Raw genomic sequence first — 26,050 nt, 5'->3', positions numbered from 1 at the left:
GAACTGGAGGTAAAGAGAGAGGGGGAAAGGGAGGTAAAGAAAGAGGGGGAAAGGGAGGTAAAGAGAGAGTAGGAACGGGAGGTAAAGAGAGAGGGGGAAAGGGAGGTAAAGAGAGAGGGGGAAAGGGAGATAAAGAGAGAGGGGGAAAGGGAGATAAAGAGAGAGAGGGGAAAAGAGAGGTAAAGAGTGAGAAGGAAAGGGAGGTAAAGAGAGAGGGGGAAAGGGAGATAAAGAGAGAGAGGGGAAAAGAGAGGTAAAGAGAGAGGGAGGGAAAGGGAGGTAAAGAGTGAGAGGGAAAGGGAGATAAACAGAGGGGTCAAAAGAGAGGTAAAGAGAGAGGGGGAAAGGGAGGTAAAGAGAGAGGGGGAAGGGAGGTAAAGAGAGGGGAACAAAGATCAGGGGATAAGGCAGAAGGAAAGACAGGAGAGTGGAGGGGACTTGACATTATCTATCTATCTATCTCATATCTATCTATCTATCTATCTATCTATCTATCTATCTATCTATCTATCTATCTATCTATCTATCTATCTATCTCATATCTATCTATCTATCTATCTATCTATCTATCTATCTATCTATCTATCTATCTATCTATCTATCTATCTATCTATCTATCTATCTATCTATCTCATATCTATCTATCTATCTATCTATCTATCTATCTATCCTCATATCTATCTATCTATCTATCTATCTATCTATCTATCTATCTATCTATCTATCTATCTATCTATCTATCTATCTATCTATCTATCTATCTATCTATCTATCTATCTATCTATCCATCTAATATCTATCTATCTATCTATCTATCTATCTATCTATCTATCTATCTATCTATCTATCTATCTATCTATCTATCTATCTATCATCTAGTGTATGTGTTTGTGTACGGTGTATACACTGCCTGGGATTTCTGTACTCCGCACTTGCAGACAGTAAGAGGTTAACCCTATGAAGTCTGCGCCCTCCCTGCAGTGTGAGTGCGTGGCGCTGTGTATAGCATCCCTCATGCCCATACAGACATAGCAGAGCTCACCAGAGCTCTCTACCAGAATCTCAGGAGCAGCATCGCCCTCCCCTGTGATTGGCTGCTGTGCTGAGTCTTATACACAGGGAGCACATGAGAGTCCCCAGCTGCCAGTCTCACAACTGTATCCTCCACATCCCAACCCCAGCAGCTGGCTACCCGCTCCTTGCCTGGCACCCAGTCCTCCAGGATGGATGGCACCATATTTGAGATCATCATAGACGAATTTGATGCCAACTGCAGTTTATTGGATGCTTTTCAGGACAGTTTCCTCACCAGTAACCACACTTTCCTGTTTGATGGTAGGAGGGAAGCTGCAGGGTTTGGGAATCTCTGTCACTGATGTCTCTGCGTTTCCTGAAGATTTTTCATTTTTTTCTGACATGTATTTTCTGTTCTTCTTTTAATCTCCAGGTCCTCACTGCAGCGCCACCATTGATCAGATTGGCACCTGTTGGCCGAGGAGTGTCGCCGGGGAGTTAGTGGAGAGACCCTGCCCGGATTTTTTCAATGGAATAAAGTACAACACGACAAGTAAGTAGCAAAGTTTACAGGTTGTGGTGATACAATGTTGCCAAATGGACAATTAATGGGAATTAATGCAAATATTCTTCTTATTATAATCCCCGAAACATTATAAACTCCACTGACCAATCTCCGAGCGGCGCCAAAGACGTTCAGGGGGTTCACTGACTGCAGCAGCTCTTCATCATCATCAGCATTGTATGATTCAGCTCACAGACCCCACTAATGTTACCTGCTGACCAGTCTATAGGATGCGTCTCTACACCGGGCACTAGGGGCATGTGTCCTAATTTTTATGCCCGATGCATTGGGTTGTTTCTTAGTGCCAATTGTATCTGGTGCCCCTTCCACCCAGTTGTCTTCAACACCCCAGGACAAATCAGAACTTAAAGAGGAATTCCCCTTTAAGACCGAACCTGTCATTTTTTATAAAACATCCTATGTTTTTTCATATTGGAGTTGCACAGCTCTTTTGAGATGAAGTAGAGTTGAGTTTGCCATTTTTCACAACACAATGAGATTCCGCAGACTGTGATCTCCCCATGAGTTGTTCAGCACAATGTGTTATCTGTGGCTAAACCTAACTAGATCACTTTATCTTGATGTAGCAGAGTTGAGTTTGTCATTTAAGACTTTGTGGAAACACCAGTTGTGTATTATGACACAATATGCAATACACAGATAATACACCGGGATGTCACCAGAAGTGGGGTCAAATGACAAATTCAGGTGAGCTCAGCTCTGCTACATCTACAGAGAGTCTGTCATCTGGTACAAGTCATGGTGATATTAAGATGTGTTTTACATAGGACTGTAGGTGAATTATCACCGTGCACAAGCAATGCAGACCCAATGAGTTAAATCGCATAGCAAACCCGGGTCTGCTACATCTGTAAAAATGGAGTCATTTAGTTGTAAGCAAATATACTCCGCACCTTGAGGTCTTGCTGTGTGGCGCTGTTACAGCTAATAAACCTCCTTTACTTCTGTCTCCCACCCCCCGCGTGGTGCTGCTGACTGCAGTGATCTAGGCGGACACAGCCGTGCCGGGCAGGAGCCCACAGACGTGGCAGGAGGACTCTGCCCCCTATAATGAGGCTTTGATGAATACAATTAGTGATATTTCGTACACGGACCCTTCAGGGAGAATGCAGCGTGTCTGGGAGAAGGGGCTGGATGCTGCGCCGCCGAGTCTGCGCCGCGTAATAATCCTAATGTAATAAAGCGGAGGCCGATGCGCCAGTTCACACTGAGACCTGGGCTGCTGGGACCATATTATACAGGGGACATCAGGACCTGCAGTAGAAGGTCCTCCTATCACTTAGAAGAGAACTTAAAGGGGATGTTCACACGGCTTATTTTCAGGCATACGTTAAAGCGTAAAACGCTTGTATTGCGCTACAATATACGCTTGAAATACGCCAGCAAACAGTTTCCTATTGATTTCAATGGATACGCTGTGTGGTTCACATGAGACGTATTTTTACGCTGCTGAATTACAAAAAGTCTCGTAGAAAAGAATCGACATGTCACTAAAAAGCGTTTTACAAGATGATTTTCCATTGAGATGTTCACACGCAGTGTTTTCAGGCGTAATTCGGGCTCCATTACGCCTACAAACATCTGCCCGTTGCTTGCAATGGGATTTACGATGTTCTGTTCCCACGAGCCTTTATTTTACGCGTCGCTGTCAAAATACGGCGCGTAAAAAGACGGCTCGTCAAAAGAAGTGCTGGACACTTCTTGGGACATTTTTGGAGGCGTTTTTCATTGACTCTATTGAAAATGGCTCCAGAAACGTCCGTAAAAAACGCAGCGAAAAACACTTGAAAAACATGTCTGGTATTGCTCTCATATCTATCTATCTATCTATCTATCTATCTCATATCTATCTAGCTCATATCTATCTATCTATCTCATATCTATCTATCTATCTATCTATCTATCTATCTATCTATCTATCTATCTCATATCTATCTATCTATCTATCTCATATCTATCTATCTATCTATCTATCTATCTATCTATCTATCTATCTATCTATCTATCTCATATCTATCTATCTATCTCATATCTATCTATCTATCTATCTATCTATCTATCTATCTATCTATCTATCTATCTATCTATCTATCTATCCATCCATCTATCTATCTCATATCTATCTATCTCATATCTATCTATCTATCTATCTATCTATCTATCTATCTATCTATCTATCTATCTATCTATCTATCTCATATCTATCTATCTATCTATCTATCTATCTATCTATCTATCTATCTATCTATCTATCTATCTATCTATCTATCCATCCATCTATCTATCTCATATCTATCTATCTCATATCTATCTATCTATCTATCTATCTATCTATCTATCTATCTATCTATCTATCTATCTATCTATCTATCTATCTATCTATCTATCTATCTATCTATCTATCTCCCCCTATCTCTCTCTCTCTCTCTCTCTCTGTCTGTCTGTCTGTCTGTCTGTCTATGTATCTATTAACCTATCCTATATCTTTCTTTCTTATCTCCCATCTATCTATTCATTTCTTTCTATAACTGGTAGCTTGTTCGATGTAACCTATATTTCCACACAGAGCATTCCCTGCCAACTAAAAATCCAAAACTATACAACCAAATATAAGGCTGGGTTCACACGGCAACTCCAAGATGTTTTTGCAAGTACTCGCGTTTTTTGCGGCGTACATTACGGACGTAATTGGAGCTGTTTTTCAATGGAGTCAATGAAAAACGGCTCCAATTACGTCCCAAAAAGTGACAGGCACTTCTTTGAGGCGGGCGTCTTTTTACGGGCCGTCTTTTGACAGTGACGCTTAAAATTACACCTCGTCTGCACAGAACACCGTAAGACCCATCGAATTCAATGGGCAGATGTTTGCAGACGGTTTGGAGCCGTTTTTTCAGGCGTAATTCGAAGCGTAAAACGCCTGAATTACGTCCGTAAATAGGGAGTGTGAACATACCCTAAGTCTTCAGCAAAGCTTTAATAGAAGTTATTTCGTATATATTATGTTGATCCTCTAATCTTTCTTTTATGTTATCTATTACACAGAATCAGGGGTGGATTACAGCGGGTAGGGGGGCCACAGTTTGCCCACCCCCTAGCCATGCCCCTCACATATGTAGATTCAAACTTTTCTACAAAAAGGAAAATTAAGGTGAAACACAAAAACACTTAATATTTCCCTATTTAACCTGGAAGAAATTGACAACTATACAATTCAAATGTGTGGCCAAATTGTAATGCCGGTCAGGGACTTGTGTTCTCTCACCAGTCCCGAGTGTCCTTGGTGTCAGCTGTAAACTCCACCAATCAGTGACAGCCATGTGCTCCTCCCGCTAACTGGGATTTTTACTGGAGGTTTTACTTATATGAAAAAAACTTCTGTGTATAGGTGCCCCCCCCCCCCTCCACCCCACAAGTTTCAAAGTAAACAATAAATATTCCGCTCGATACATTGTTGTTATTTTACATTCTCCTATGTTTGTTATGTGTTGTCTCATAATCTGTATAATTCCCAGGGAAGTCATTGAAGTTTACAGATGAGTCCGGTCACAGTCAGTGGTAAACTGCATTCATTTGCTCAGGGCAATTTTGCTCTTTTAGTTACTTTACTGTGACAAATGGAGCTTTTCTTTCTTCCCATCGCACATTGAATTAATTTAATAACCCAAAAGTCAATTATGTCCCTCAAAGCAAATGTAACTTTACTAAGTATGTTTAATCCCTGGAAGGAAGCTGAAGAAACAGAATGTCCTACATCAATGTATCTTACCGATGTAACAGAAAAATCTAAATACTAATAATAGGAGTAGTAAAAATAGTTTCCATAGGGGACAGTATTATAGTAGTTATATTCTTATATATAGGGGCAGTATTATAGTAGTTATATTCTTGTATTTAGGAGGCAGTATTATAGTAGTTATATTCTTGTATATAGGGAGCAGTATTATAGTAGTTATATTCTTGTATATAGGGGCAGTATTATAGTAGTTATATTCTTGTATATAGGGGCAGTATTATAGTAGTTATATTCTTGTATATAGGAGCAGTATTATAGTATTTATATTCTTGTATATAGGGGCAGTATTATAGTAGTTATATTCTTGTATATAGGGGCAGTGTTATAGTAGTTATATTCTTCTATATAGAGGCAGTATTATAGTAGTTATATTCTTGTATATAGGGAGCAGTATTATAGTAGTTATATTCTTGTATATAGGGGCAGTATTATAGTAGATATATTCTTGTATATAGGGGCAGTATTATAGTAGTTATATTCTTGTATATAGGAGCAGTATTATAGTAGTTATATTCTTATATATAGGGGCAGTATTATAGTAGTTATATTCTTGTATATAGGGGGCAGTATTATAGTAGTTATATTCTTGTATATAGGAGCAGTATTATAGTCGTTATATTCTTGTATATAGGGGCAGTATTATAGTAGTTATATTCTTGTATATAGGGAGCAGTATAAGGGCAAAGCCACACGTGGCGGAATTGCTCTTGAATTCCGCTGCGGACACTCCGCAGCGTTAATCCGCAGCGGAGCCGTTTCTCCATTGACTTCCACTTCTATTTAATAGGGTTCGTTTAGACGAAGCGGAAAATTCCGCTGCGGAGCATAGGCTGCAGTGCGGAATTTGGTGTCCGCAGTATGCAATGGATGTTGCGGAGTTGTGGCGGACTGGTTGCGGACTCATGGCGGAATTTCTCCATTGACTTCAATGGAGATTCTAATTTCCGCAATGAAGTCCGCAGCTGTCATGCACATGTTATGTGTGGTGCGGATGCGTCTTGCTTTTTTGAAATGACATTTCTTCATTCTGGCTGGACCTATGTATTTCTAGGTCTACAGCCAGACTGAGGAAGTCAATGGGGCTCCCGTAATTACGGGAGCGTTGCTAGGCGACGTCAGTAAATAGTCACTGTCCAGGGTGCTGAAAGAGTTAAGCGATCGGCAGTAACTGTTTCTGCACCCTGGACAGTGACTACCGATCCCAATATACAGCAACCTGTAAAAAAAATAGAAGTTCATACTTACCGGGAACTCCCTGCTTCTTCCTCCAGTCCGGCCTCCCAGGATGATGTTTCAGTCTAAGTGACGGCTGCAGCCAATCACAGGCTGCAGCGGTCACATGGACTGCCGCGTCATCCAGGGAGGTCGGGCTGGATGCCGAAAGAGGGACGCGTCACCAAGACAACGGCCGGTAAGTATGAAATTCTTTTACTTTCACTAGGGAAAGTGCTGTCCCTTTTCTCTATCCTGCACTGATAGGGAGAAGGGAAGCACTTTTACCGCAGTCCGCAGCAGCTAGTCCGCATCAATTTACTGAACATTTTGGGCAGATCCGCCGCAGAATCTGCAACGCAGATTCTGTGCGGCATTGATGCGGACAGTTGCGGAGGAAATCCGCCACGTGTGGGCATGCCCTTATAGTAGTTATATTATTGTATATAGGGGGCAGTATTATAGTAGTTATATTCTTGTATATAGGGGCAGTATTATAGTAGTTATATTCTTGTATATAGGGGCAGTATTATAGTAGTTATATTCTTGTATATAGAGAGCAGTATTATAGTAGTTATATTCTAATATATAGGGGGCAGTATTATAGCAGTTAGATTCTTGTATATAGGGGCAGTATTATAGTAGTTATATTCTTGTATATAGTGGACAGTATTATAGTAGTTATATCTTGTATATAGGGGTAGTATTATAGTAGTTATATTCTTGTATATAGGGGGCAGTATTATAGTAGTTCTATTCTTGTATATAGGAGCAGTATTATAGTAGTTATATTCTTGTATATAGGAGCAGTATTATAGTAGTTATATTCTTGTATATAGGGGGCAGTATTATAGTAGTTATATTCTTGTATATAGGGGCAGTATTATAGTAGTTATATTCTTGTATATAGGGGGCAGTATTATAGTAGATATATTCTTGTATATAGGGGCAGTATTATAGTAGTTATATTCTTGTATATAGTGGCAGTATTATAGTAGTTATATTCTTGTATATAGGGAGCAATATTATAGTAGTTATATTCTTGTATATAGGAGCAGTATTATAGTAGTTATATTCTTGTATATTTTAGGCAGTATTATAGTAGTTATATTTTTGTATATAGGGGGCAGTATTATAGTAGTTATATTCTTGTATATAGGGGCAGTATTATAGCAGTTATATTCTTGTATATAGGAGCAGTATTATAGTAGTTATATTCTTGTATATAGAGGGCAGTATTATAGTAGTTATATTCTTGTATATAGGAGGCAGTATTATAGTAGTTATATTCTTGTATATAGGGGCAGTATTATAGTAGTTATATTCTTGTATATAGGAGGCAGTATTATAGTAGTTATATTCTTGTATATAGGGGCAGTATTATAGCAGTTATATTCTTGTATATAGGAGCAGTATTATAGTAGTTATATTCTTGTATATAGGGGACAGTATTATAGTAGTTATATTCTTGTATATATAGGAGCAGTATTATAGTAGTTATATTCTTATATATAGGAGTAGTATTATAGTAGTTATATTCCTGTATATAGGAGACAGTATTATAGTAGTTATATTCTTGTATATAGGGGCAGTATTATAGTAGTTATATTCTTGTATATAGGGGCAGTATTATAGCAGTTATATTCTTGTATATAGGAGCAGTATTATAGTAGTTATATTCTTGTATATAGAGGGCAGTATTATAGTAGTTATATTCTTGTATATAGGAGCAGTATTATAGTAGGTATATTCTTGTATATAGGAGCAGTATTATAGTAGTTATATTCTTGTATATAGGGGGCACTATTATAGTAGTTATATTCTTGTATATAGGGGCAGTATTATAGTAGTTATATTCTTGTATATAGGGGGCAGTATTATAGTAGTTATATTCTTGTATATAGGGGCAGTATTATAGTAGTTATATTCTTGTATATAAGAGCAGTATTATAGTAGTTATATTCTTGTATATTGGGGGCAGTATTATAGTAGTTATATTCTTGTACATAGGGGGCAGTATTATAGTAGTTATATTCTTGTATATAGGAGCAGTATTATAGTAGTTATATTCTTGTATATAGGAAGCAGTATTATATTAGTTATATTCTTGTATATAGGAGGCAATATTATAGTTGTTATATACTTGTACATAGGGGCAGTTTTAATGTACTATTATATTCTATTAAGATAACGTAAATTTATGAATGTCTTCTGCCATTTTTGGTTTATTTTTCACATGATTGATGCTTTCAAAATGCAGTTATCGTTATCCCACTTTATTCAGTGAAGCTACTTGTATTATTTTTGTCATTCCATATCAATTTAACAACTACTTTTACTGTTAACAATTAAAGTACTGCTAATAAAAATAATATTTGTGTTGATATTATTACAGTAAAAGTCCATTAGACGGCCACCTGACTGCCTAGAAATTCTGATAATCAAGTATTCGGATCTTCATCTTTCAGGATTTGAATTTTAGACGCAGATATTAATTCCAGATATTCGCAGATCAACAAAATTAAGCGCTTCATCAGAACCTCTTTTAGTCTCATCAGGGGGTGCAATATTATTAATATCTGACATTAACATTTCGGGTGTAATTCGTTGTGTTTTGTTATCTTTGCCTCCCCCCATGACCCCTGTCATCTTGGTTGAGCTGAATAAATTCGGTAGTCCAGAATTTTTTATCCTTGCAATTCTATTGTATTGTATTAGCTGTAGCATAATAGGTTCTCTGCAGGACTTCCTTAGACTTGTAGTACCACGACGGCAGTTGATAAGCCAGCAGCTTGCTTGTTCTATCCTTTCATGGGAATATTCATGAGATTTCTGTTGTGATGTCGGTTTATGTAGGTCAGCAGCTTATTTTCCTAAGTGATTGTTGTGCCTGATAAATCCGATCAGGGAAGTTGCCTCTTATTACTCTTTCATATTTACCTTTTATCTTTATTCACCTTTGCTACAAGTAACCCAATGATACCCAATGATACCCAATAATACCCAGTGATACCCAGTGATACCCAGTGATACCCAGTGATACTGTAATGGTTCGGGTGGGGAGACGACAGGTGAGCCCTTATCTACCCGCAACTCAGTCCCTGCCTACTTGCACGGCCCGTCCTAAGTGACAGCGTACAACTGGGCGACGGTCCCTACACTCAGTAAGTGCAAGACAGACAACACAAGACAAGGGCACACAGAAGCAAAGGGGAGTAAGGGCAGTTGCCCACGGAAAACCGTGAGCAACAGGCAGTGGTGAACGAGCCGAATCAAACCAGGAGAGTAAGTAGTAGCAAAACAGCGCAGGAGAATAGTCAGGCAAGCCAGGGTCAAAAAGTTACAGCGGTCAATCAGGTAAATAGCAGGAATAGCAGAGCAAGGAAACCAGAGAATCACAGGCAAGGAACATGCTGCAAGCGAGGGTATAAATAGACCAAGGGCGGGAGCTAGAACCGTCAGGCCAGGCTGTGATAGGTTCTCCCTCTCCTCAGCCTGCAAGCCTGAATGATAACAGATCGCGTCACTCTAGCAGACCTTGGAGCTGATGAAGCAAGGGAAAAGGGGCAGTTGCCCACGGCAACACCGTGAGCAACAAGAGAGGTGAACGAGCCGAGTCAAACCAGGAGTGTACGAGGTACCAAACGCAGAGCAGGAGAGTAGTGAACAAGCCGAGTCAAACCAGGAGTGTACGAGGTACCAAACGCAGAGCAGGAGAGTAGTCAGTAAGCCAGTGTCAGTATGAAGCAGGGTCAAATAATACAGAAGCTGCAGCAGGGCCAGGAAACCAAACGAGAAGCACAAGCAAGGAGGAACAGGAAAGGCAGGTATAAATAGACAGTGGGCGGGAGCTAGCTCCGTCTGGCCAGGCTGTGATAGGCTCTCCCACTCCTAAGCCTGCCATCCTGAGTGGTGGAAGATGGAGTCAGTCTCACAGACACAGAAGCAGGTGCAGACTGATTACCTATGGGCGTATACACAGAAGCTGTGTCTGGCAGATCCTTAACAATGAGCTCTTGGATGATGGGTGTTACATTACTGTACTCCCCACTTGCTTTATCCAGGATCTTTAGCAATGTGTGTGCTCTTCTGTGATGTTTGAAGATGCAATATGTAGGAAAAGGGTCATGGTATTGACATGTAGAAGTCACAGGCATGCACAAGAGTCCTTTCTGCGCAGTTTAGTACCTGATTTTTTTTCGTTTTATCTATTTATATTACTGTCTGATAATCCAGATTATCTATCTATCTATCTATCTATCTATCTATCTATCTATCTATCTATCTATCTATCTATCTATCTATCTATCTATCTATCTATCTATCTATCTATCTATCTATCTATCTATCTATCTATCTATCTATCTATCTATCTATCTATCTCATATCTATCTATCTATCTATCTATCTATCTATCTATCTCATATCTATCTATCTCATATCGATCTATCTATCTATCTCATATCTATCTATCTATCTATCTATCTATCTATCTATCTATCTATCTATCTATCTATCTATCTATCTATCTATCTATCTATCTATCTATCCCACATGATTGCTGTGGGGCTCATGGTGGGAGGAGGCCTGCCACTAAATAACTACCCCTGCTTGCTGTCACACTATCATAGTGACTTCTTGCAGCACCCACTAGAGGGAGCTCACTGCATACAGACTTAGGCCCCCTGCACACGGCCATAGCCGTGTGCACGGTCCGTGATTACGGGCATGGATGGCTGCGGACTGTCACCCGCATTTTCGGGCTGTGCTCCCATTATAAAGTATAGGCGCATGGTCCGTAAATCTATCTATCTATCTATCTATCTATCTATCTATCTATCTATCGAGCAGACCAAGTTCCCAGTTATCCAGAAATCCAAAAAACAGGCAGCACACCGTAGTTTAAGGGCATGACCAAACGTAGCGGAATTGCTCTGGAATTCCGCTGCGGACAGTCCGCAGCGGAAATCCGCAGCGTACACGTTTCTCCATTGCCTTCCACAGCTTTGTGGTTGGGTTTGTTTACACGTTGCGGACAATTCTGCTGCGGAGCATAGGCTGCGGTGCGGAATTTGGTGTCCGCAGCATACAATGGATGTTGCGGAGTTGTGGCGGACTGGTTGCGGACTCATTGCGGAGGTTCTCCATTGACTTCAATGGAGATTCTAAATTCCGCAATGAAGTCCGCAGATGTAATGTAGATGTTATGTGTGCTGTGGAGCGTATTGGTTTTACTAACATGACATTTCTTCATTCTGGCTGGACCTATGTATTTCTAGGTCTACAGCCAGACTGAGGAAGTCAATGGGGCTCCCGTAATTACGGGTGACAACGTATGTGCACCCGTAATTACGGGAGCGTTGCTAGGCGATGTCAGTAAATAGTCACTGTCCAGGGTGCTGAAAGAGTTAAGCGATCGGCAGTAACGGTTTCTGCACCCGGGACAGTGACTACCGATCACAATATACATCAACCTGTAAAAAAAATAGAAGTTCATACTTACCGAGAACTCCCTGCTTCTGTCTCCAGTCCGGCTTCCCAGGATGACGTTTCAGTCTAAGTGACAGCTGCAGCCAATCACAGGCCAATCACAGGTTGCAGCCAATCACAGGCCAATTACAGGCTGCAGCAGTCACATGGACTGCCGCGTCATCCAGGGAGGTCGGGCTGGATGCCGAAAGAGGGACGCGTCACCAAGACAACGGCCGGTAAGTATGAAATTCTTTTACTTTCACTAGGGAAAGGGCTGTCCCTTCTCTCTATCCTGCACTGATAGAGAGAAGGGAAGCACTTTCACCTCAATACGCAGCGGCTAATCCGCATCAATTTAATGCCCATTTTAGGCAAAGCCGCAACAGAATCTGCAACTCAGATTCTGTGCGGCATTGATGCGGACAGTTGCGGAAGAAATTCGCCACGTCTGGGCATGCCCTAAGTGAAAAAAGAGGGTACTTTATTGCCCCATGTGCGACGTTTCAGCTCTATCCACTAGAGCCTTTCTCAACTAGAGCCTTTTTATGTAACGAATCTGCACCAACATTTGCATATTTAACAGGTAATTCAGACGTTGCCGATATCACAGCAGACTTCCTGCAGATTTCAGTTTCTGCATTGCAAAGGCTGAAATCCACAGTCAAATTCCGCTTCTTCTCCGCAACATCATGAGCTGATTTCTAAAAATGTATAGAAAGAAATGTAAAAAACGGCCGCTGCAGAATTCCACTGCGGACTATCCACAGCGGAATTCAAGAGAAATTCTGCCACGTCTGAATGTGCCCTAAAAGGCTGAGTTCACACGTCGCGGATTTGATGCAGATTTTACGCACAGATTTTACATTTTGCAATGCAAAAGGGTAAAATCTGCGTCAAAACCGCAACAAAATCTGCGACAAATCCGCAACGTATGAACTCAGCCAAACTTTCCCTTTGTTAACTGGAAATTATAAATATTTTTTAACAAAGGCTTCTCGGATGTTGTACAGATAAGACGTCCTCTTGAAGTGAAGTTGCTCTTGTTAAGTCGTATTATGTGTGGGGATAGAACACAAATAATATAAACGTAACGTTTAGGCTGGGTTCACAAGTGGCGGAATTTCACTTGAATTCCGCTGCGGACACTCCGCAGCGTTAATCCGCAGCGGAGCCGTTTCTCCATTGACTTCCACTTTAATTTAGAAGTGTTCGTTTAGACGTTGAGTAAACTTCCGCTGCGGAGCATAGGCTGCGGAGCGGAATTTGGTGTCCGCAGCATGCTCTGTCTGTTGCGGACCAGTGGCGGAATTTCTCCATTGACTTCAATGGAGATTCTAAATTCCGCAATGAAGTCCGCAGCTGTCATGCACATGTTATGTGTGCTGCGGATGCGTCTTGCTTTTTGGACATGACATTTCTTCATTCTGGCTGGACCTATGTATTTCTAGGTCTACAGCCAGACTGAGGAAGTCAATGGGGCTCCCGTAATTACGGGAGCGTTGCTAGGCGACATCCGTAAATAGTCACTGTTCAGGGTGCTGAAAGAGTTAAGCGATCGGCAGTAACTGTTTCTGCACCCTGGACAGTGACTACCGATCCCAATATACAGCTACCTGTAAAAAAATAGAAGTTCATACTTACCGAGAACTCCCTGCTTCTTCCTCCAGTCTGGCTTCCCAGGATGACGTTTCAGTCTAAGTGACGGCTGCAGCCAATCACAGGCCAATCACAGGCTGCAGCCAATCACAGGCCAATCACAGGCTGCAGCGGTCACATGGACTTCCGCGTCATCCAGGGAGGTCGGGCTGGATGCCGAAAGAGGGACGCGTCACCAAGACAACGGCCGGTAAGTATGAAATTCGTTTACTTTCACTAGGGAAAGTGCTGGCCCTTCTCTCTATCCTGCACTGATAGGGAGAAGGGAATCACTTTTCCCGCAGTCCGCAGCAGCTAGTCCGCATCAATTTACTTCACATTTTGGGCAGATCCGCAGCGTAATCCGAAATGCGGATTATGTGCGGCATTGATGCGGACACTTGCGGAGAAAATCCGCCATGTGGGGGCATGCCCTTAAAAATAACACCATTTTCCAATCGATAAGTACGGAGCTTCAGGGGAAGTTTTCTGTTTTCTGCTCATCAATCAGGATAGATTTTTAAGGTACTATTAGAAAATACTACTATAACGTACCGGAGCTTCCAGCATGTGCCCTTGGGGGTCTCCCACTGTGTCATTCTGTTGTCCTCTAATAATCAGGGCATCCACGGGACTCCCACCTCTCGTTGTAATATAGATGTTCTTTAGCGCCCCACGCAGGGCAGTGGGGGTTCATTGTATGGCCCTTATCAGCTCAGAGGCTCCACTGCTAATTATCAGGGGCTACAAAACAATCAAAAAGACCTAGGAAGAACTTGGCGTGTGACCATTGTACGACATTTATTTATTTGATTTATGTTTTTTATATTTATTTATTTTATTTTATTTTTCTAATTTTTGTCATTTGTTTCTATTCCCACATTCCAAGCTCAAGTGTTTGCTGTAATTCTCCTCAGTTTTAACTCTGTTTGACAGTCTCTTGATTTCTGGAGCTATCCATCATGAAGAAATGCTTTTAAGAATGTCCGGGTATTAATAGTCGGCTGTCTTCAGCATGTTTGTTATTTTTATTTTATTTAGTTTTTGGGCTTTTTTAATACGCACTGGTCTCTATGGGGTTTTAAATTTGTGTGGCCAACATAGGGTGAAATTTTCATTAACCCTCAGTAAGCCACCCTACAATAGATTCAAATAAAGGTTGGTGGAGGCCCATGGGCAAAATAATTGGGGGGCTTCTTCAGTAAAAGTACCATTTAATGTATGACAATGCCCCCTGTGTACAATAATATAACTACTATAATACTGCCCCCTGTGTACAATAATATAACTACTATAATACTGCTCCTATATACAAGAATATAACTACTATAATACTGCCCCTATATACAAGAATATAACTACTATAATACTGCCTCTATATGCAAGAATATAACTACTATAATACTGCCCCTATATACAATAATATAACTACTATAATACTGCCCCTATATACAATAATATAACTACTATAATACTGCCCCTATATACAAGTATATAACTACTATAATACTGCTCCTATATACAAGAATATAACTACTATAATACTGCCTCTATATACAAGAATATAACTACTATAATACTGCCCCCTATGTACAAGAATATAACTACTATAATACTGCCCCTATATGCAAGAATATAACTAATATAATACTGCTTCTATATGCAAGAATATAACTACTATAATACTGCCCCTATATACAATAATATAACTACTATAATACTGCTCCTATATACAAGAATATAACTACTATAATACTGCCTCTATATACAAGAATATAACTACTATAATACTGCCCCCTATGTACAAGAATATAACTACTATAATACTGCCCCTATATGCAAGAATATAACTACTATAATACTGCCTCTATATGCAAGAATATAACTACTATAATACTGCCCCTATATACAATAATATAACTACTATAATACTGCCTCTATATGCAAGAATATAACTACTATAATACTGCTCCTATATACAAGAATATAACTACTATAATACTGCCTCTATATACAAGAATATAACTACTATAATACTGCCCCCTATATACAAGAATATAACTACTATAATACTGCCCCCTATGTACAAGAATATAACTACTATAATACTGCCCCCTATGTACAAGAATATAACTACTATAATACTGCCCCTATATGCAAGAATATAATACTATAATACTGCCCCTATATACAAGAATATAACTACTATAATACTCCCTCCTATATACAAGAATATAACTACTATAATACTGCCTCTATATGCAAGAATATAACTACTATAATACTGCCCCTATATACAAGAATATAACTACTATAATACTCCCTCCTATATACAAGAATATAACTACTACAATACTGCCCCTATATACAAGAATATAACTACTATAATACTGCCCCTATATACAAGAATATTACTACTATAATACTGCTCCTATATACAAGAATATAACTACTATAATACTGCCCCCTATATACAAGAATATAACTACTATAATACTGTCCCTATATACAAGAATATAACTACTATAATACTGTCCCTATATACAAGAATATAACTACTATAATACTGCCCCTATATACAAGAATATAACTACTATAATACTGTCCCTATATACAAGAATATAACTACTATAATACTGCCCCTATATACAAGAATATAACTACTATAAGGGCATGACCACACGTGGCGGATTTCCTCCGCAACTGTCCGCATCAATGCCGCACAGAATCTGCGTTGCAGATTCTGCAGCGGATCTGCACAAAATGTGCAGTAAATTGATGCGGACTGGCCGCTGCGGACTGCAGGAAAAGTGCTTCCCTTCTCTCTATCAGTGCAGGATAGAGAGAAGGGACAGCACTTTCCCTAGGGAAAGTAAAAGAATTTCATACTTACCGGCCGTTGTCTTGGTGACGCGTCCCTCTTTCGGCATCCAGCCCGACCTCCCTGGATGACGCACCAGTCCATGTGACCGCTGCAGCCTGTGCTTGGCCTGTGATTGGCTGCAGCCGTCACTTAGACTGAAACGTCATCCTGGGAGGCTGGACTGGAGACAGAAGCAGGGAGTTCTCGGTAAGTATGAACTTATATGTTTTTTACAGATACATGTATATTGAGATCGGTAGTCACTGTCCCGGGTGCAGAAACAGTTACTGCCGATCGCTTAACTCTTTCAGCACCCTGGACAGTGACTATTTACAGACGTCTCCTAGCAACGCTCCCGTCATTACGGGAGCCCCATTGACTTCCTCAGTCTGGCTGTAGACCTAGAAATACATAGGTCCAGCCAGAATGAAGAAATGTCATGGTAGTAAAAACAATACGCTCCGCAGCACACATAAGATCTGCGGACTTCATTGCGGAATTTTGACTCTCCATTGAAGTCAATGGAGAAATTCCGCCATGAGTCCGCCACTGCTCCGCAACAGACAGAGCATGCTGCGGACACCAAATTCCGCTCCGCAGCCTATGCTCCGCAGCGGAATTTTACGCCTCGTCTAAACGAACACTGCTAAATTAAAGTGTAAGTCAATGGACAAACGGCACCGCTGCGGATTAACGCTGCGGAGTGTCCGCAGCGGAATTTAAGTGAAATTCCGCCACGTGTGAACCCGCCCTAATACTGCTCCTATATACAAGAATATAACTACTATAATACTGCTCCTATATACAGGAATATAACTACTATAATACTGCCACTATATACAAGAATATAACTACTATAATACTGCTCTCTATATACAAGAATATAACTACTATAATACTGCCACTATATACAAGAATATAACTACTATAATACTGTCCCTATATACAAGAATATAACTACTATAATACTGCCCCTATATACAAGAATATAACTACTATAATACTGCTCCTATATACAAGAATATAACTACTATAATACTGCCCCCTATATACAAGAATATAACTACTATAATCCTGCCCCTATATACAAGAATATATCTACTATAATCCTGCACCTATATACAAGAATATAACTACTATAATACTGCCCCCTATATACAAGAATATAACTACTATAATACTGCCCCCTATATACAAGTATATAACTACTATAATACTGCCCCTATATACAAGAATATAACTACTATAATACTGCTCCTATATACAAGAATATACCTACTATAATACTGCTCCGTATATACAAGAATATAACTACTATAATACTGCCTCCTATATACAAGAATATAACTACTATAATACTGCTCCTATATACAAGAATATAACTACTATAATACTGCCTCCTATATACAAGACTATAACTACTATATTACTGTCCCCTATGTACAAGAATATAACTACTATAATACTGCCCCCTATATACAAGAATATAACTACTATAATACTGCTCCTATATACAAGAATATAACTACTATAATACTGCCCATATATACAAGAATATAACTACTGTAATACTGCCCTCTATATACAAGAATATAACTACTATTATACTGCCCCCTATATACAAGAATATAACTACTATAATACTGCCCCCTATATACAAGAATATAACTACTATAATACTGTCCCTATATACAAGAATATAACTACTATAATACTGCCTCCTATATACAAGAATATATCTACTATTATACTGCCCCTATATACAAGAATATAACTACTATTATACTGCCCCTATATACAAGAATATAACTACTATAATACTGCCACTATATACAAGAATATAACTACTATAATACTGCCCCCTATATACAAGAATATAACTACTATAATACTGCCCCCTATATCCAAGAATATAACTACTATAATACTTCCCCCTATATCCAAGAATATAACTACTATAATACTGCCCCCTATATCCAAGAATATAACTACTATAATACTGCCCCCTATATACAAGAATATAACTACTATAATACTGCCTCCTATATACAAGAATATAACTACTATAATACTGCTCCTATATACAAGAATATAACTACTATAATACTGCCCCCTATATACAAGAATATAACTACTATAATACTGCCTCTATGTACAAGAAAATAACTACTATAATACTGCCACCTATGTACAAGAATATAACTACTATAATACTGCCACCTATGTACAAGAATATAACTACTATAATACTGCCCCTATATACAAGAATATAACTACTATAATACTGCCACCTATATACAAGAATATAACTACTATAATACTGCCACCTATATACAAGAATATAACTACTATAATACTGCTCCTATATACAAGAATATAACTACTATAATACTGCCTCTATATACAAGAATATAACGACTATAATACTGCCTCCTATATACAAGAATATAACTACTATAATACTGCCCCTATATACAAGAATATAACTACTATAACACTGCTCCTATATACAAGAATATAACTACTATAATACTGCCACTATATACAAGAATATAACTACTATAATACTTCCCCCAAATTCTGTTGCGGCTCTACCCAAAATGGGCATTAAATTGATGCGGATTAGCCGTTGCGTATTGAGGTGAAAGTACTTCCCTTCCCTCTATCAGTGCAGGATAGAGAGAAGGGACAGCACTTTCCCTAGTGAAAGTAAAATAATTTCTTACTTACCGGCCGTTGTCTTGGTGACGCGTCCCTCTTTCGCCATCCAGCCCGACCTCCCTGGATGACGCGGCAGTCCATGTGACCGCTGCAGCCTGTGATTGGCCTGTGATTGGCTGCAGCCGTCATTTGGACTGAAACGTCATCCCGGGAGGCCGGACTGGAGACAGAAGCAGGGAGTTCTCGGTAAGTATGAACTTCTATTTTTTTTACCGGTTGATGTATATTGTGATCGGTAGTCACTGTCCAGGGTGCTGAAACAGTTACTGCTGATCGCTTAACTCTTTCAGCACCAAGGACAGTGACTATTTACTGACGGCGCCTAGCAACGCTCCCGTAATTATGGGTGCACACACGTAGTCACCCGTAATTACGGGAGCCCCATTGACTTCCTCAGTCTGGCTGTAGACCTAGAAATACACATAGGTCCAGCCAGAATGAAGAAATGTCATGTTAAAAAACCAATACGCTCCGCAGTACACATAACATCTACATAACATCTGCGGACTTCATTACGGAATTTTGAATCTCTATTGAAGTCAATGGAGAAATTCTGCAATGAGTCCGCAAACAGTCCGCCACACGTCCGCAACAACCATTGTATGCTGCGGACACCAAATTCCGCACCGCAGCCTATGCTCCGCAGCGGAATTGTCCGCAACGTGCAAATGAACCCAACCACAAAGCTGTGGAAGGCAATGGAGAAACGAGTCCGCTGCGGATTTCTAGAGCAATTCCGCCACATCTGGCCATGCCCTAATACTGCCCCTATATACAAGAATATAACTAATATAATACTGCCCCTATATACAAGAATATAACTACTATAATACTGCTCCTATATACAAGAATATAACTAATATAATACTGCCCCTATATACAAGAATATAACTACTATAATACTGCCCCATTATACAGGAATATAACTGCTATAATACTGCTCCTATATACAAGAATATAACTACTATAATACTGCCCCTATATACAAGAATATAACTTCTATAATACTGCCTCTATATACAAGAATATAACTACTATAATACTGCACCTATATACAAGAATATAACTACTATAATACTACTCCTATATACAAGAATATAACTACTATAATACTGCCCCCTATATACAAGAATATAACTACTATAATACTGCCCCCTATATACAAGAATATAACTACTATAATACTGCTCCGTATATACAAGAATATAACTACTATAAGGCTGGGTTCACACGTGGCGGAATTTCACTTAAATTCCGCTGCGGAAACTCCGCAGCGTTAATCCGCAGCGGAGCCGTTTCTCCATTGACTTCCACTTTAATTTAGCAGTGTTCGTTTAGACGATGCATAAAATTCCGCTGCGGAGCATAGGCTGCGGAGCGGAATTTGGTGTCCGCAGCATGCTCTGTCTGTTGCGGAGCAGTGGCGGACTCATGGCGGAATTTCTCCATTGACTTCAATGGAGATTCTAATTTCCGCAATGAAGTCCGCAGCTGTCATGCACATGTTATGTGTGCTGCGGATGCGTCTTGCTTTTTTGACATGACATTTCTTCATTCTGGCTGGACCTATGTATTTCTAGGTCTACAGCCAGACTGAGGAAGTCAATGGGGCTCCCGTAATGACGGGAGCGTTGCTAGGAGACGTCAGTAAATAGTCACTGTCCAGGGTGCTGAAAGAGTTAAGCGATCGGCAGTAACTGTTTCTGCACCCTGGACAGTGACTACCGATCCCAATATACAGCAACCTGTCAAAAAAAATAGAAGTTCATACTTACCGAGAACTCCCTGCTTCTGTCTCCAGTCCGGCCTCCCAGGATGACGTTTCAGTCTAAGTGACGGCTGCAGCCAATCACAGGCCAATAACAGGCTGCAGCGGTCACATGGACTGCCGCGTCATCCAGGGAGGTCGGGCTGGATGCCGAAGGAGGGACGCGTTACCAAGACAACGGCCGGTAAGTATGAATTTCTTTGACTTTCACAAGGGAAAGTGCTGTCCCTTCTCTCTATCCTGCACTGATAGGGAGAAGGGAAGTACTTTTACCGCAGTCCGCAGCAGCTAGTCCGCATCAATTTACTGCACATTTTGTGCAGATCCGCAGCAGAATCTGCAACGAAGATTCTGTGCGGCATTGGTGCGGACAGTTGCGGAGGAAATCCGCCACGTGTGAACATGCCCTAATACTGCCTCCTATATACAAGAATATAACTACTATAACACTGCTCCCTATATACAAGAATATAACTACTATAATACTGCCTCTATATACAAGAATATAACTACTATAATACTGCCCCTATATACAAGAATATAACTACTATAATACTGCCCCCTATATACAAGAATATAACTACTATAATACTGCCCGCTATATACAAGAATATAACTACTATAATACTGCTCCTATATACAAGAATATAACTACTATAATACTGCCCCCTATATACAAGAATATAACTACTATAATATTGCCCCTACATACAAGAATATAACTACTATAATACTGCCCCCTATATACAAGAATATAACTACTATAATACTACTCCTATATACAAGAATATAACTACTATAATACTGCCCCTATATACAAGAATATAACTACTATAATACTGCCCCCTATATACAAGAATATAACTACTATAATACTGCCCCTATATACAAGAATATAACTACTATAATACTGTCCCCTATATACAAGAATATAACTACTATAATACTGCCCCCTATATACAAGAATATAACTACTATAATACTGCCCTCTATATACAAGAATATAACTACTATAATACTGCCCCCTATATACAAGAATATAACTACTATAATACTGGCTCCTATATACAAGAATATAACTACTATAATACTGCTCCTATATACAAGAATATAACTACTATAATACTGCCCCCTATATACAAGAATATAACTACTATAATACTGCCCCCTATATACAAGAATATAACTACTATAATACTGGCTCCTATATACAAGAATATAACTACTATAATACTGGCTCCTATATACAAGAATATAACTACTATAATACTGCCCCCTATATACAAGAATATAACTACTATAACACTGCCCCTATATACAAGAATATAACTACTATAATACTACTCCTATATACAAGAATATAACTACTATAATGCCCCCTATGTACAAGAATATTTCTTTTTGTTTTTTTACTCATGGAGGCCCATGGGTAAAAAATTGGGGGCCTCAGTAAAAGTATGATGTAATGCATGACACGATTGAAGGGGCTCTCCACTGAACAATCCCTACTTGTTAGGAGAGTCCGTTGATAATTAGCTGATTACAATGTGTCCCATAGTTAGTGGGTTAATATAGAGGTTCTACCAGGGGACCCTTTATTACATCCATTTGCCCTAATACAGCGTAGGGTAGCGATTATCTTCTTGATGCAGCCCCTTTCAATTTATCCCTCAATAATCCAGAAACTGTGTTATGTGACTACTCAGAAAGCGTTCAGCATGAACAATAAGTTCAGTAATGGGGGGCACATACTTTTTCATAGCACATTATGCCAAGTAATAACGTACTAATTGCGCCTCATTTAAATCAACTCATTATAACAGTCAAGTATTTGATTTTAGGAAAAAATGTTCTCTTATATAAAAACTCTTACTTTCAATTCCATCAAAGTGCCCCCCCCCCTTCCCCCATTCCTCCTACTTTCCGTCTGACGAGCTTTTGTAATGAAAAGATGCGGAGGCCCCAGGGGAGCGCCGACTTGTCCTAATACATTATATGATGAGTTCTGCAGCTTTTTCTATGTTGGTATTATTTGGGCACTGTATGGCATTATTATGTTGGTGCTATTTGGGTTTTGTATGCCACATTATTTGGGTATAGTTTGAATATATAATTTGCACTGTTTAAGGTCCAATGCACACGACCGTAGTTTTTATCTGCAATTACGTATTCCATTGAAATCCATGGGCAGACGTTTGGAGGCGTTCAGCACCCTCATTTTTAGCCTTTTTTTGGGGCGTTTATTTTATAAATACATCATGTGGACAGAATGAGGGGCCGTGTAGTTTAGGTTCTGTATGTTATAGTTATTTGGGTTTTTCTGTTGCTATCTGGGCACTGTTTTGAGTATTTTGAGCACTATTTGGTTTCATGAATCGGGCACTGTAAGGCTACATGCACACATTGCGTATTTTGCTGTGGAAAATACGCACCAAAACAGCAACAATACGCAGGAAATTCGCAGGTAAAAACCGTACCTAATGGTGCATTTTTCTATGTGTTTTTTTCAGTGCAGTTTTTACATTTTATTCGTTTTTTGCCACGTTTTGGTAACATTTTTCACAGCACTAGGCAGATACAATTCGCAAGCGGAAACGAAAGATAAATTGACATGCTGCGGATTCTAAAATCTGCACCCCAGGTCAATTTCCACCCTGAAAAATACCGCAGCGTGTACATGAGATTTCCTGGAATCTCATAGACTGTGCTGCTACTGAATTGCAAAACCGCACGTAATATGCATCGTGTGCATTGAGCCTTATGCGGGCAGTGTACACCACACCACTAGAAAAAAAAATTATGTTTATACCTAAGGTTTTGTCTGAGAGTGATTGTGGGTTTTTTCCACCTATCCACCGAATATATCATCGGTGCGGGTCCGAAACCCGGGCCCAGCACCGTTAAGCCACTTCGCCAGACGTACATGCTGGAAGCAATTGCCTCCGGCCATTGAAAAGCGGCTGTGCTGCCGAACTGCAGCTCTGCTCCTATTCACATGAGTGCAGTACTGCAGCACGCCGCTATTCAGTGGCCGGGGCCAACTGCTTCCAGCATGTACGTCCGCTGCTCTGAGACAGGAGACAGCCAGAGCAACTTAACAGTGTGGGGTCCATGTGTTGGGACCCCACAGGTCATCAGTTGTCCAGTAGTGGACAACCTCTTTAAGTAAAAGTCACCCGTTTGGCACCGCTGCAAGGTTGTTGTCACTGTGAAATCTCTGACAACCTTTTGGCCCATTTGGACAGCTACATCCTGGTCTTTTACAGCCATTCCTGCCCTTCATCTTTATTAAATGTAAGATATCAAGTTTCACCCAAGGTCCAATCATGAACGGTGTCTGCAAACGTCTCACATTGTATTTGCATTTTCTTATAAAAAACATAGCGTTTGCTCATTCATTTCCCTCTTTTAAAGAGAACCCGTTACCTCTGAAATGCTTCCCTCACTGAGGGCGGTGTAAAGTAGTGACAAACACACACATGTCAGCAGTTGGTTGTATATGTAATAATGTTAAGTAGCTTTGGAGAACTTCTACTTTTATCCATTCTTCACCCGGTAGCTCATCAATAAGCGTAACTCTTCTCCGGCGGTGCTGGCCACGTGCTGCATGGATTAAAGTGTCACTGTATGGTTGTATTATTCAGTCACTGTATGGAGGTATTATTGAGTCACTATATGGGGATATTATTCAGTCACTGTAGGGGATATTATTCAGTCACTGTATGGTGGTATTATTCAGTCATTGTATGGAGATATTATTCAGTCACTGTATGGTGATATTATTCAGTCATTGTATGGAGATATTATTCAGTCACTGTATGGAGGTATTATTCAGTCAGTGTATGGTGGTATTATTCAGTCACTGTATGGTGGTATTATTCAGTCACTGTATGGTGGTATTATTCAGTCACTGTATGCTGGTATTATTCAGTCAGTGTATGGTAGTATTATTCAGTCACTGTATGGAGGTATTATTCAGTCACTGTATGGTGGTATTATTCAGTCACTGTATGGTGGTATTATCAGTCACTGTATGGTGGTATTATTCAGTCACTGTATGGTGGTATTATTCAGTCAGTGTATGGTGGTATTATTCAGTCACTGTATGGAGGTATTATTCAGTCACTGTATGGTAGTATTATTCAGTCACTGTATGGAGGTATTATTCAGTCACTATATGGGGATATTATTCAGTCACTGTAGGGGATATTATTCAGTCACTGTATGGAGGTATTATTCAGTCACTGTATGGTGATATTATTCAGTCACTGTATGGTGGTATTATTCAGTCACTGTATGGTGATATTATTCAGTCACTGTATGGTGGTATTATTCAGTCACTGTATGGTGATATTATTCAGTCACTGTATGGTGGTATTATTCAGTCACTGTATGTTGATATTATTCAGTCACTGTATGGTGGTATTATTCAGTCACTGTATGGTGATATTATTCAGTCACTGTATGGTGATATTATTCAGTCACTGTATGGAGGTATTATTCAGTCACTGTATGGTGATATTATTCAGTCATTGTATGGTGATATTATTCAGTCACTGTATGGTGATATTATTCAGTCACTGTATGGAGGTATTATTCAGTCACTGTATGGTGGTATTATTCAGTCACTGTATGGAGATATTATTCAGTCACTGTATGGTGGTATTATTCAGTCACTGTATGGTGATATTATTCAGTCATTGTATGGTGATATTATTCAGTCACTGTATGGTGATATTATTCAGTCACTGTATGGTGGTATTATTCAGTCACTGTATGGAGATATTATTCAGTCACTGTATGGTGGTATTATTCAGTCACTGTATGGTGATATTATTCAGTCATTGTATGGTGATATTATTCAGTCACTGTATGGTGGTATTATTCAGTCACTGTATGGTGGTATTATTCAGTCACTGTATGGCGGTATTATTCAGTCATTGTATGGTGATATTATTCAGTCACTGTATGGTGGTATTATTCAGT

At 39.6% G+C, this 26,050-nt stretch overlaps 1 protein-coding gene across 2 annotated transcripts in view; it reads left to right on the top strand.

Moving 5' to 3' along the window:
• The window catches only part of CRHR2 (corticotropin releasing hormone receptor 2), a 298,646-nt gene that overhangs the window by 159,237 nt on the left and 113,359 nt on the right, over nt 1-26,050 (top strand). The window contains exons 1-2 of one of the 2 annotated variants that reach the window (XM_075827785.1): nt 1,083-1,335; nt 1,448-1,567. In XM_075827785.1, the coding sequence (XP_075683900.1) occupies nt 1,224-1,335; nt 1,448-1,567 (232 nt within the window). In that variant the 5' untranslated portion in view covers nt 1,083-1,223. Of the gene's footprint in view, nt 1-1,082; nt 1,336-1,447; nt 1,568-26,050 lie in introns of those variants that run through there. The other variant, XM_075827784.1, reaches the window with a different exon arrangement.

Source organism: Rhinoderma darwinii, chromosome 5 (genome assembly GCF_050947455.1).
Source record: "Rhinoderma darwinii isolate aRhiDar2 chromosome 5, aRhiDar2.hap1, whole genome shotgun sequence".
Taxonomy (NCBI): domain Eukaryota; kingdom Metazoa; phylum Chordata; class Amphibia; order Anura; family Rhinodermatidae; genus Rhinoderma; species Rhinoderma darwinii.
Note: the sequence above shows the minus strand (reverse complement) of the source record. Positions and strands in the feature narration are given on the sequence as shown.